This window comes from Crotalus tigris, unplaced genomic scaffold (assembly GCF_016545835.1).
Source record: "Crotalus tigris isolate CLP2741 ecotype Arizona unplaced genomic scaffold, ASM1654583v1 scf7180000019328.220996217465:2438092, whole genome shotgun sequence".
Classification (NCBI taxonomy): domain Eukaryota; kingdom Metazoa; phylum Chordata; class Lepidosauria; order Squamata; family Viperidae; genus Crotalus; species Crotalus tigris.
This window is the reverse complement of record NW_024097488.1, coordinates 2,036,550-2,050,850: the sequence shown is the minus strand read 5'-3', so window position 1 is coordinate 2,050,850 and position 14,301 is coordinate 2,036,550. Positions and strand designations below refer to the sequence as shown.

Here is a 14,301-nt window from a genome sequence, read left to right as displayed (position 1 = left end):
TGGTTGTCCAATCTCTTCTTAAAAACCTCCAGTGTTGAAGCACCCACAACCTCTGGAGGCAAGTAGAAGGAGAGGCTGAGCTCCATCCAAGTCCTCAGTTTCACTTTCATGAATTTGGGGACTGTGTGATTGTTTCACAATCCATAATTTTGACGATCCAGTACAAAGAATTTTTTTAAAAAATGCTGAATATTATTTTATACAATGATAAAGCATAACCTCTTCCTTTTCAATTTCAGCTGTCAACCAGAATGACTTGATATAGTACATTTGTTTTAAAAAGTTTTAATTATATATTACACCAGTACAAACACAAACAAGAAACAGCTCAGTAAAAACAAAATATCTAGCAGCATTAAATAAAAATTAACTGGCTGTATAATTAGAGACACCTATAATTATGCAGGGGAAAAAATCCAAAGCCATAAGCAGTTTTTTAAAGAAGAAATAACTAGAATAGTTTTGATATGAATAGCCAGATAAAGCCACTGAAGTCTGATCTAATCATCACTATAAACTCTGCCCCTACATTTGCAAACTCTCTGGCTCTATAGATTTAAAATCAAGAGAGGTTGAAGGGAAATGATTCACATTTTGAAATCAATATATTAAGCAAGGGTGCATAAGAATCTGAATTGCAGTTTCATGTACATCATTTAAAGTTGCACTAACATTTGCAAATACAGGAAGAACTGAAAAAAGGTGCATCAGATGGAAATAAGGAATAAAACCATCAAGACAGGGTGCCAGAGTCTTGCTTGAATTTGGAATCTTCAATAGAACAGCAGTAAACTTCATTTTGCATATACTGCTTGCATGTTCAAAAATTTGTTAAAGTAGTAAGCTAAGCAAAAAGAAAATTAATGTACAATATTTAGAGAGATGGCCTTACCAGAAAGCTTATTGGTAAGTGGAAATCATATACTGATCTCTATTTATGGTTGATTTAAAACAGTGTTTCTCAGCCTTGGTAACTTTTAAGATATGTGGATCTCAACTCCCAGAATTCCCCAGCCAGCATACTTGGATACAAATCCTTTAATCAGAACAGCTTTTTAATATATTCCAGCATTCAATTTATGAATCTTTTCCTTAATTTTAATTCTTATTATAAAAAGTAATAATGGAAACATGCCTAGAAGAGAGTACTGAATTAAAGGAATAGCTTCCATTAAAGATCCTCATTTATATACTTCCAGTAGTATATTATTTAGAGAAGTCCTGTTCTCTGTAGTAGTTTGCTCTCCATAATATCAGATGGAGAGGCTGTCTGACTCCAAAATAACTTTGGCATTTATACTGGTCTATGACTCGAATGCAAATTTGATTTGAAAATTTGGCAGCTTAAATCAACAGTAAAGAAAACAGTAAAAAAAATAGCAAATAATCCTGTGTGTCTCATTCCCTCTGATACATTCATCACCTATAGAGCTCCTTGGACCACCCTACCCAAGGTCTGGGTAACAGACAGGATTTTAAAGACTTGTGGAATATCATCTGTCCTTACCTGCAGCTGATTTTGTTATAATTTTTTTAGATTACTGTTAATAGTATGTAAAAAATGTCCAGTATCAATGATTCCCAGCCTGTGATCTTATAATAAAGGTAAAGATAAAAGATTTCCTCTTTCTAGTCATGCCTGACTGGAAACTAAACTGGATCTTATTATAAACCAAACCAAACTTAACTGAAAAACTAGATCTTATTATATAGGCAGGTCAATAATAGTCTGTGAGTGCATTACCCTTCCTGTGCAGGTGGGTATATTATCATAATTAGTTCACTTTAGATACAGCAAGTACTATCTTGGGGTTGGGTGAATGTATGCCAATGACTTATGTGTGAGTCTTCGTAAGCTTTTGCCGATAATGTAGAGGTCCTCACAAAAGAACAGGTTGGGATGATGGTATATTTCTGTTATTTGATTGTTGAGTTGGGCTGTTGATAGGACCCACTAAGATTAAATTTAATCATGTCTTATTGCTGCAGTTCCAAAACTGCTTTGCAGCACCGCAGGGTTTATGTTACTACTTAATAAACGCTATTGTCCTAACTGTCCAATAAAAAAATTACTGAGATATTAAGGATGCCCAAGAAAGTCTGTCTCATTAAATCAATTTACTTGTTCAGCTTTGTCCCGGATCCATGAAGCTAAAATATATCTGGCTAATTTATGATTCAGTATCTTGTGTACAATTACAAAGTATACAATTACACTTACAAAATACAGTATATTTGAACTTTTAGAAGTATTTTGCATTAGTGTCCAACAATTATTCTTTGATTGTTATACCCAAAAGCCTAAATGTATTATTTAGATAGGTTCTAACTTGAAATCAGAATATTATATGAGTTTTTCACAACATGAGTATTATGGGAGTTAAGGTCCAACACACACGAAGATAACTAAATTAAGAAAATTGAAGCACAACCATAGCTAATGTGTTGTATTTTCATTGGCTTATGATTCTCTACTTTTTGGATTAACTTTTCTTAGAAAATTTTAACCATGGTTTGTGAAAAACATAGAGCCTAGTTCATATACCTTGTTAAAGCAAGAATTATAAAATTAAATATCTTATAACTTAAATTCTATTCAAGAAATACATTCATATGCTGTATAAATCTCAAGCTGGGTTGTGCAGCCTGAATAAAAAAAAATGCACATTCAAGACAAAACAAAACAGAATTTTAATATTAGGAGTACCAAGAACCTGAATAGCTGGAGAAGTCTGATCTATAAATAACATTTTTGGAGAGATTATGCTTACAGAGTTTGTAAGAACTATACTAACATGCCTGTTGTATAATATTTAAGAATACAAATGCATATAACTGGGATGAATAAACAACTGGAATGAATTAGCCTGGAATGCTGCAAGACCCTACAGTTAAAATGTTATTTTTCAAAGGGGGGATTCTGTCCTCATCTGTTTTTTAGAATATACCAAGGGTGACATATTTGCAATTTACTGTGAATTGTAATCAATGTTAATGTAAATGTTATTCTTGCACTTAAAGTGGTTGAATTGGGAGTTTTGTCTGAACATTCTTGAAAAACTGTAAAAAACAAAAAATCATATTTCTTCACATAATATATAGATATTACACAATATACATAATGGACATGTGTATTGTATATACACACTACATAATATACATAATATACATTGCAATTGAAATAGCATTTTCTGTACTCTCTTTAAAAGTTTGGCACAACTGTTCATTCAAAAGTACACTTTAAGAAAAAGTCTCTGTCCATGCCTTTATGACTATGCAGATATGCCAGGCTGTTTCTGTTAGGATAGCTGGCTTCCTAAGCATTCGGCTCTTGGCAGTTACTACACTTTCTACAATAGTCTTCAATGCAATCTAAGGTGCTGCAGCCAAGAGAATGCAGAGGAAGTGTGCAACATCTCATGAAAGCAGAAATTATTTCTAATTGCACATAGGAATTATTTGTACACTAGGCACAGAATGCAGGAAGAATCAATAAAATCTAATATTTTAATAATAAAATATATCCTTACTTATTCCTTCTAAAGTAACATGTTCCATTAAAACTTTATACTGGAATTAATGAAACTCTCAACAGCATTAAAAGTCAGAACCAGATTTACACTTCTGAGGTATAAACCACAATCCACTGAATAAAGGTAAAGTTCCTGAATGATTTACCGGTGCTTATTGCACACTTAGATAATAGCAATTTATACCATTTATTTTGCCATTTCTTTATTTGAGATGACTATTTTGATTTAAATGTAAATATAAAAGTCAACTATTTTTTATATACTATTTCTAAAGCATTTAATTTGTATGGCTTCTAAAATTTTGTTTATTTACAGATATGGCAGTGCAAGTTTTCAGATTAAAACTACACACAAACTGTATTTACACACACATACATATACACGTTTATATTAAGACTGAAACTTATGGACTCTATAATTTATGTTCACGTTATAGAATAAAACATAGTCCAAAGTGTGATATAAACCAGGGGTCCCCAATTGTTTGAAACGGGGATGTGGGATAAATGGGCAAGCATGTGTGTGAGTGCAAGTGCTATCCGCTTGTGTGAGTGGAGCTTCATGTGTGAGCGCCCTCTACTCACACAAGTGGAGCTTCACGTGCAAGCGCAAGCATCCTCTACTCATGTGCAAAGCTCCATTTGTGCGAGCAGAATGCATGCACACCGCTTGCATAAATGGAGCTATGCGCACACACATGCACCAGCCACTCACATGCCCCTCTGCACTGGGCTGCCAAGGTGGAAAGGTTGGGGACCACTGATATAAACAGAGGAATATATGAATTCTGATATAAAAGATTGACCAAATTATTGCATCAATTTATCAGCATATAATATCTATGAATACCTGAATGTAAGTTATAGCCAACCAGCAATCTTAAACATTTGAACAATACAGACTGGTTAGGTCTGATTTCTTAACCCCTTTATTATAAATATAAAGCTGCAGACTATCCAAATTTACTTGTAAGTAACAGAATAAATTCCAACTTACTTTCCAATTTTTATAGGTCTGTAGTTTCTGTGTCATCTATTACATTACTGTTTCTTTCCATTTCAAAAGCTAACATTCAATAGGTTAATAATGCAAGTTAAAAGCCATATACGTACAACTAATACTATTGTAAAGTTACCAGAGAAGCATCTTCAAAACTGAAAACAAATACCAATGATGGTTTTTAAATGCTGTTTCACAGTAGGAATGTAAGAACCATATTTGTTGTAAAAAGGACAAAATAATCCGATGTTGATTTTTTAAAAAAATGTATTCACCCAATTTAGATTGACTTAAGAAAAGCAAGATATTGTTATTATGTAGAAAGAAGCAACTTTCTCAATGTCAAAAGGATCTTTTAAAAAATACAGTTTACCAAAGTTGCTCAATTAAATAATTGGGGAAGTTAAGTGCACTTTACAAGAATGCCTCTTCTTAGACAATAGTGTAGTCTTCCCACTCATTTTCTTGGTCGTTTGATCATCCAGTCTCTATTTTTTTAAGTATCTGGGACCCAAAAGTCATGGATCTGACCCTATAATAAAAGATTGTCAGATGGAATTAGATGGAAAGTTATACACATTTAAAATAGATTTTAAATACTAAATTAATTAGTGGCAAATCATTGACATATCAACACAGCTTTAAAATCAACTTAACTGGTCTAAATCCAACACTGCATATCCCTTTACTCCATTCCCCAGTTGTTATACTGTTTCTATTTCTTGTTAAAAGGCAAAAAAAATTCTTTCCAGAATTTTTTATTTCTATGCCACTATTATTAACTGATATGTAATATTTTCTATAAAATATATTATAACTGTACCATACCTGAGTAAGCTGAGAACTATGTATCATTTGCTGCCATTTGCTGTATGTTCTAGCAACTAAGTCTTTTACCTAGAGACAGAAAGTTAGAAACTGTTGGAAGCTGAAGTGATGATTATTGCTGCTGGCCTACATTACTTTGAAATGTACTTTAGGAATGTAACAGGACTTACTTTGGAAGAAATGAGGACAGAATTTTATTGCAAATTTAAAGACAGACCAATCGATATAAATAGGACGCAGGGCAAGTCTCATGCCTAGGACTCTAAGCAAAGTAGCACTTGCAAGTTAACAGAATGTGGCTAGCATTATGAACTACAGACAGACCTAGACCTGCAAGCATTCATTTAGTAGCTGTTCAAAGGTTCGGATGATGCTGAATGAATGGTGGCTATGACTGGTCCTCAGTCCTGGCCATCTCAACACCCCTGCGATCACAAGATTGTGATCTCGGTGCTTGGCAACAAATCACACTTACGACCTGTTACAGCGCATCATGATCACATGATTGCCATTTGTATTCTTCCCTGCCAACGTCCCTAGAAAGTCAATAAGAAAGTTGGCAGGGAATGCCATAAATCGCTGGAGTAAGTCTTCCCACCACCATGCATTTTCCTCCAGCTCCTCTGTGCTCATGCTGATCCAGCCATTCGTGCTCCCTCCCTGATCATCTCTTTTTCACCATCCCTGACTTGTGCTCTCGTGCATCAACTCACACACCCTTCTCCAGTCCTTTCTTGCATTCTTGCAGCCCCTTCCCACAGCCCTGTGTTGTGCTTCTCGTGCATTCCCCCAACCCTTGTGTATCTCCCCTGCATCCTGGCACTCTTCCACCCAGTAGCAGCCACTTATCTGCCTGCTGGCTTGGGACTTGCAACTTCTTGCTGGCTCCCCCATTGATTTTGATTGTAGCAAGCCAGCAGGAAATTGCCTTGCCTAATAACAATGGCAACCAGAACTGCAGGAGTTGCCATCATTAAGCAATGCAGTCACACTTTATTACTTATAGAGTCATAACTGAGAGAAGAAAACTCTGGTCCCAAAATCTTTCATTAGTCATGGACTTCCTGTACTTTATCAAATTGTTTCTAATTTTCTGGATACATTTCTGTTAAATACCCTTTCCATCAATATTATAGATCATAAATGGAACATATAACACAATGTTCTAATACAAAGGGTTTTTTTTTTCTCATTTGGCCGAGACAGAAGTAGGAACGAAAACTATTTGGAAACTTGTCTTCTCCTCAGATTTTATATATATTTATTTAAAAGATTTACATAACCACTCATCTTATACAGTATAACCCTGAGAATCTTGCAAGCAATAATAAAATCAGTTAAAAAAAAAACATAAAACCAGCCTAAAAAACTTTCTTGCGCCCACAAATATAACACACTCCAAAATCTCACTAAATATATCTTAGATACTGTTTATTTTCTGCATATTGACTGAAGCCAAACTTGATACCTGAGAAAAAAACAAAATTTTCTACTTGTTGATATCCAGACTTTCCATCGTAAACCTCCAACTGGCCTCAACGACTCTCTAAAACAGGAGTGTCAAACTGGTGGCCCACAGGCTGGATGCATCACGCACAGCCATGTCCATCCCGGCTCCGCAAAGGCAAAAAATGTTGCAATACATCACGATATGTCTCATGACGCGATCGAGTTTGATACCCATGCTCTAAAAGAATGCAAATGCCCACCTGTCTGCAAGAAATATAAATCCTTCCATTCCCCCACCATCCAGTCAGAGCTGAAGAAGCTTCTTGGATGAGAAGCAAAACGTCTTCAAAGAAAAACAAGAAAGTCCAGTTGCCTCCTGAAAAAACACCTTTGAGACAACCATGACCTGGATGACTGTGAACCTCCATAGACATTTAGCTGTGCACTTTGGGATGAACACCCTTTGAACAGTGTGGGAGTATGAACGGATTTCCAGGAAACATTGCAGACTACAGGAACCATTTGTGCTTCAGTTTGAGATGTAGACAACACAGACTCATCCCCAACAGCCTGCGCCTGTCTTCAACAGTGAAGGGACACAGGGCTGAAAACATCCTGCAGCCAAGAAGTCTCCGCAAACATTTGCACTACTCAGATGACCCTGAGGACACAAGTAAACCTCCAATTGGCCTCAACCATTCTCTAAAACAGTGTTTCTCAACCTTGACAATTTTAAGGCATGTGGACTTCAACTCCCAGAATTCCACAGCCAGCATTGCTGGCTGTGGAATTCTGGGAGTTGAAGTCCACATGCCTTAAAATTGTCAAGGTTGAGAAACGCTGCTCTAAAAGAACGCATATGACCAGGTGTCTGCAAGAAATATAAATCTTTCCATTCCCCAACATCCAGTTGAGCTGAAGATCCGAGGTGGTGCAGCAGTTAGAGTGCAGTACTGCAGGCCATTTTAGCTGACTGTGTTCAGCAGGTCAGCGGTTCAAATCTCACCGGCTCAAGGTTGACTCAGCCTTCCATCCTTCCGAGGTAGGTAAAATGAGGACCCAGATTGTTGGGGGCAATGTAAATATATATATACATTGCTTACTGGTGTACACCGCTTAGAGAGTGCTTGCACTTAAAGCGGTATATAAGTCTCATAAATAAATAAATAAATAAATAAATAAATAAATAAATAAGAAGCTTCTTGGATGAGAAGCAAAACGTCTTCAAAAAAAAAAACAAGAAAGTCCAGTTGCCTCCTGAAAAAACACCTTTGGGACAACCATGATCTGGAGAGCCTCCACAGACAGATCAAAAGAATGCATTTGCTCTGATCAAGGTAAACTGGTATAATGGTAAAGAGAAATTTTAAAAGACAAAAGAGGATATAACACCTATCTTTCGGGATGAGAAAAGAAAAGGCAAACTCACCATAGTTCTGTAAAACAATCTGACGTCTTCCCTAATATCACACTTTACATGTTTTTCAAGGGTGCTACAGAGTCTCAACAGCCATTTCTGAAAGAACATTAAACATTTAGTTATGTTATTTCAACCAATTGTTGCTATAGTTTGTAAATATAAATAATATTAATATCTGGTCCAAAAGCTGCAGCATATGTTACATTTTTAGTGGTTTGCGATATAATCATGTCACAGATGATTACAAATTACTTAGGCATTTCTGTTCTGTCTTTCCACTTCTAAAAATTCTCAACCCTAAGCGGCTTAGGGGTTGGTTGTGTAGACAACTGTCTACCTCAGTGTTTCCCAAACTTGACAATTTTAAGGCATGTGGACTTCAACTCCCAGAATTCCACAGCCAGCGTTGCTGGCTGTGGAAGTCTGGGAGTTGAAGTCCACATGCCTTAAAATTGTCAAGTTTGGGAAACACTGGTCTACCTCAATACAGGTAACCCTCAATCTATAGCCACAGTGAGCTCAACCTCTCTGTTGCTAAGAAATTATGACCTTCCTTGCCAGTTGTTAAGTGAATTACACCTCAGCTATGAAGTTAGTAACGTGGTTGTTAGGTGAACCTGGCTTCCTCATTGGCTTTGCTTGTCAGAAGGTGGCAAAAAGGGAAATCAAATGGTTCCAGGACACTGCAACCAGGATAAATACATGCCAGTTACCAGGCAGCTGAGTTTGGATGATGTGACCACAGAGATGCTACAATGGTTGTATGAAAAATGGTCATACCGTATATGCCGGCGTACAAGGCGACCCGGCATATAAGACGACCCCCGTCTTTGTCGCCGAGCCGCATTCCTAGAACATCGTCTTATACGCCGGAAACTACCAATATTTCCGGCGTATAAGACGACCTCCGTCTTTGGCACCGAGTTTAGCGCTTCCGGAAGTCGTCTTATACGCCGGCATATACGGTAAATACTTTTTTCAGTGCTGTTGTAACTTTGAAAGGTCACTAGACGAATGGTTGTAAGTTGAGGACTACCTGTAACTATCAGATTGGACATTGTAGTTGAGTTCTCCTATATTAATCACAAAAGTATAGGATGTACTGCTTTTGGAACTGTGTTCCTATCTGGCTACTTAAGGAAAGAATTTCTGCAGGCCTCTTCTGTTTGAGGTAGTATATTGTGGTGTTAACCATTTATGATATCTAAGTTTTTTGTCATGGGGGAAGAAAAAATAAATTGAAATAATATTGTAATAGTAATAGTAAATAATTTCCTGTCAAATTATTTAAATTTTTCAAGCCACAGGAAATATTTCTCCCAAAGCTTCTACCTAAAACCTGAAATCAGATAGACTTGGAGAAAGGCCAGTAACAGACCTCCAAAAAACATCTGAAAGGGACACAGCCCAATATATGGGAGCATCTAAGAGGCACTTCTTTTTGAATTATTAAAGCAGTCATATCATTTGCAAGGCTACCATAGCTGCATTAGAAATTGTGGAGTCCGTTGGTGCTCTCTGAACGTGGTTGTTTGTTTGTAGACATTTCATTAGCCAACTAGGTAACATCATCAGTGCAAGTGAGTATGAAGTACAGAATAGAAGATCAGTAACTGTAGCCTGATACTTCACTACTATATTTTAATGAAAGTACGAAGAAGGCCCAACAAGCAATTTAATTCAAGTCCTAAAATGGGGTGCAATTATGGTCGTATTTTGAGCAGTCTATATACAGTATTGGTTGAAGATCAATAACCGGATCTTCACCAATTTTCATACAGAAGCTGTTATACAAATCAGTTTTTTCTTAATAAAATACTGTATATGGAAGCTTCACCATCAAAGTTTATAGCAGCATGTATGAACTAGGAATCTGTTATTTATATGAATAGTAGACCATTAAATTCATTGATTTCCAAGTACATGTATCTTCATGAAACAAAAAACTTTTACATGTTAATGAAAGAATACTAGTATTTTTTATATCAGATAGAATTAAAAGTTATTTAACCATAATGTATATTATTGAAAGAATGCTCACTTTGTTATAATGTAAAAAAAATTATCTTTTTTATTTTTACAAGGTAATATCAATAGTATCGTTCAAACCAGGAAAGTTGTATTATGTCCAATGTGTCTTTTTTGTTTTTAACTGTATTATGTCTAATATGCCTTTTTGTTTTTAACTGTATATTCAATAAAACTTTATAAAAATTAAAAAGAAAGAATTTGAGCAAATTACTTACTCTTTGATTGGAACTTGTATGCTCAAAATTGCTAGCTTCCCTAACCAAGTGAAGGAGGACATAAGTCAGATAATAGGCCTAGGAAAAAAGAAGGCAACATTTAGTAAAATGGTTACTTAAAAGGCTACCAAGTTTCTTAGGCTAAGAAACCCATCAGGCTTTTTTAGGTAATTCAGCTTTTGAAGTGCTTCATAAGGCCCAGTCCAGACAATTATCTCTTACTGCACATTAAACAAGCATTAGACTTGAAAGTTATCAGTGCCCATTGTATGGGAAAACATATAGTTATATGTTGAACTCTCAACCAGCTGCAAATAGCTTTAAGAAGTTTAAGAAAATGCATGTTCTTAAAAAATACAGGTAAAATAAAAAAATACAGGTAATCCTCAACTTACCACCAATCTTTTAGTGATTGTTTAAAGTTACAATGGCACTGAAAAAGTGACTAATGACCAGTTTTCACAATCTAATGGACTGGTTTGGACAAAACTCAGCAGCACTTTTTCATGCGGTTGCTGATAAAAACAGGATTCCAACATGATCGCCACGTCCGATAACGGATATGACACAAGAAGAAGAAGAACCATTGCAGCATCTCCATGACCATGTGATCAAGATTTAGGTACTTGGCCACTGGCATGTACTTATGACAGTTGCAGTGTCCCACAGTCATTTGATCCCTTTGACCATTTCTAACTTTCCCAGCCAGCTTCCCATAAGCAAAGTCAATGGAGGAAGCCAGATTCACTTACCAACCGCATGATGTACTTAACAACTACAATGATTTGCTTAACAACTGTGGCAAAAAGATCATAAAATGAGGTGGAACTCCCTTAACAACTGCCTCACTTAGCAATAGAAATTTTGGGTTCAATTGTGGTCATAAATCAAGGATTACCTCTATGTTTATATTTAAAAAAAGGAAGGAATTCATAAAAAAAAACCTACACACATTGTGGGTTTCCACACTATTACCAGCCACACTGCTATTGGCATTTTTGGGCTTGCATGTCAGACTCTTTGGCAATCGCCAAATTCTCAGATGGAGAATAATCTTTTTCCCAAATATGAATCAGAGAGTTTTCTTAACAGGATTTATTGAAGTGGAAAAAAAAGGTTACAAGAATATCAGCAACTAAACAATGTACCGTATATGCCTGTGTATAAGGCGACTTCCGCGAGCACTAAAATCGGCGCCAAAGACGGGGGTAGTCTTATACGCTGAGTCGTCTTATACGCCAGAAATACTGGTAGTTTCCAGCGTATAAGATGATGTTCTAGGAATGCGGCTCGACGATAAAGACGGGGGTCGTCTTATATGCGGGTTGCCTTGTACGCCGGCATATACGGTATCATTTACTCCCCTCCCCAGCAATCTTTTCTGGTAAATAAAAGAGGAACTTAGAAACATCTTCATTAATCACAATCAGAGAACTTTGCTTTTAATATCAACACTTATATATTACTCCTTTTCACTGAAGGGATTTTCTCAAATGTCCGTTAACATTATTCATATTTACTCTGCTGCACACAGAATAGCAACTTGGTTATGTGACCTCATGAAACATGAGCATCTCTTATATCATCAATAATCACAAATTTAGTTTAGACAGCATATCTTGTCTAGCCCTGCTTTTAAAAAAACGTATTACCTGCGGCTCAGATTCAGAAAGAAAAGGCTCTGTAACACCATCATGATGTCCTGAAGTTTCTGACAGACTCTTTAACAGACTTGAAGGTTTCATCTTCACTAGCTCCTTACACAGTAGTGACATCTATTGGGAGATTAGAGTGCAATACAGTTATGTTATGCTTTTTTTTCAACCTTGAGAAGAATTATCTGAAATCATTTTAGAAACTAAAACACCTGCAGCAGGAGGAGTAGGAGGGTGTTTTCTCAAAATCTTTATGCATGCAGCTTCGGAAACCCTGACACCAGGAATAAAATAGGAGGAACTATCACAGCAAGAGGAATCAAACTTTATGAGTAAGAGCAGCTCTGAATTGAAATAAAGTAGATGAAGGTTATACTTCCCTTTATCTAAATTTTGAAAAGCTCCAGAAGATACATTAGAATTTAAACACCAACTCTGAACAAAGTTTACATAAAAGTTTACATAAAAGAAGAATGAAAAAACATAGTTTCGGGCCCATATTTAGCCCAGCAAGAAATGTCTCTTCCACTTGTACCTAATCTCCCCCTCAGCACAGCTGTCCTTGACATTCTCCTCTTGTTTCTTTCCCTTTAGCTTATTTTTTACTCATTGTTTCTACCATTTCCACTGTTTTGTCTAGCTCTAGTTCCCCTATCTGTTTCCTGATTATTTCTTCTGTGTGCCTAAATCACTGACTTGCCTTTCTCCATAATCTCTGCCTTTTGTCATTCTACATGCTGTGCCTCCTTACATCTTGCACTCATTCTATATAATAGTATAAGCTGCAGGATTAAAGAGGAATTTTGCTGCAGAAGTAAATATAGAATCGAGTCTATAACACTGAGGATAGGAGAAATTAAACAATTAGAAATTTAAAATAATGAATATAAATAAAATGGATATGTAAAATATAAAAAAATAAAATGATATCTCATCCATTTTCTGGTGTAGCTTTCAATTTGTTGTGCAATAGGGGTGCAGCTCTCAAGTACACGAAAGCTACACACCATTAAAAGAGAAGTAATTTTTTTTTATCCATACAAAGAAATGGAAGAAACATGAATTAGTAGGATGGTGAGATTACTAATGTGAATTTAAACTCTGTTTATTCGACTCATGCACTGATTCAAGTCTGGAATTACTTGTGAATTCTAGGGCTGTAGACTAACCTAGGAAGTTAAAAAAAAAATCCAGAAGAAAACCAACTAAACTACTTCCATAGCATGTCAAAAAGGCTACATGCTCATTTTTAGGCAACTGAGCTAGAGTCTTAGAAGACTTTAAGAGAACAACACAAGCACTTAAACAATCAAATTCAAAAACATTAATTAAAAAAGCTCCCTTCACTGAGAAAACAAGTCTTAACTCCAGCAAACTATTGTTCTAATGAAAGATTATATATTTTACCTGATGATCATGGCTACTGGGTATTTTCACATGGCTTTTAAGAAGTTTTGAGATTATTACCAAGCTAAGATGTCGTCTTATTTGTCTAGAAGAAGAAAGTTAACATAAACATAAATATGTGAGCTATTATAATTTGGTGCTTTTGGCATGAATTCTGATAGGCATACTAAGTGGTATTGTCTTAAAAATTTACCTTCCACGAGTTGTCCAATTGGGGACAAACTGAACAAGCCACAATAGATTATGATGATGGTTGGATAAACAACTTATTGCCAAGGATAATTGGGACATCTTTTTAAAAGAGAAAGACAAATTTGTTAATAGAATTTGAAAGCAATTGTAAATTCAGTATCAGTGTGTATGCAATTGTTAGATAATACATATAAATATTTATTATATTTAAAGACCCTTCACAACATGTGATTGATAGCATTGGCTTATTACATTAATATTTCTTAATATTTCATATTTAGTGAAAAGACAAAAGTTGGCTATCAGCACCATAGCTTAAAATGCTCCCATTATGCAAAAATATTTCCATTTAAGGCATCTAACAGCAGTTACTGGTAAATGGTTTAACTATTATTTTGTTAAATATATCAGTTCCACAAAACTTAATTAAACCCACTGATTATATTTACACTTAACATCAAACTAGGGGTTTTTTTTAACATCAGTTTTGCAGATGATCAAAATAATTATAGCTTTTATAAATCATTTCTAGGTTGTTTTCATTATTAACAAAAATCCAGTCTGAATAGCCT

The 14,301-nt window shown here is 35.6% G+C and overlaps 1 protein-coding gene across 2 annotated transcripts in view; it reads right to left on the bottom strand.

Annotated features, from left to right (window-relative positions):
* Positions 1 to 273: 273 nt before the first annotated feature.
* Positions 274 to 14,301, bottom strand: part of SLF2 (SMC5-SMC6 complex localization factor 2) — a 30,736-nt gene continuing 16,708 nt past the window's right edge. The window contains exons 14-20 of one of the 2 annotated variants that reach the window (XM_039361726.1): positions 13,731 to 13,828; positions 13,538 to 13,622; positions 12,128 to 12,250; positions 10,476 to 10,553; positions 8,239 to 8,325; positions 5,361 to 5,429; positions 274 to 5,064 (exon numbers count right to left, since the gene is read on the bottom strand). In XM_039361726.1, coding sequence (XP_039217660.1) covers positions 5,029 to 5,064; positions 5,361 to 5,429; positions 8,239 to 8,325; positions 10,476 to 10,553; positions 12,128 to 12,250; positions 13,538 to 13,622; positions 13,731 to 13,828 — 576 coding nt within the window. In that variant the 3' untranslated portion in view covers positions 274 to 5,028. The remainder of the gene's footprint in view (positions 5,065 to 5,360; positions 5,430 to 8,238; positions 8,326 to 10,475; positions 10,554 to 12,127; positions 12,251 to 13,537; positions 13,623 to 13,730; positions 13,829 to 14,301) is intronic. The other variant, XM_039361725.1, reaches the window with a different exon arrangement.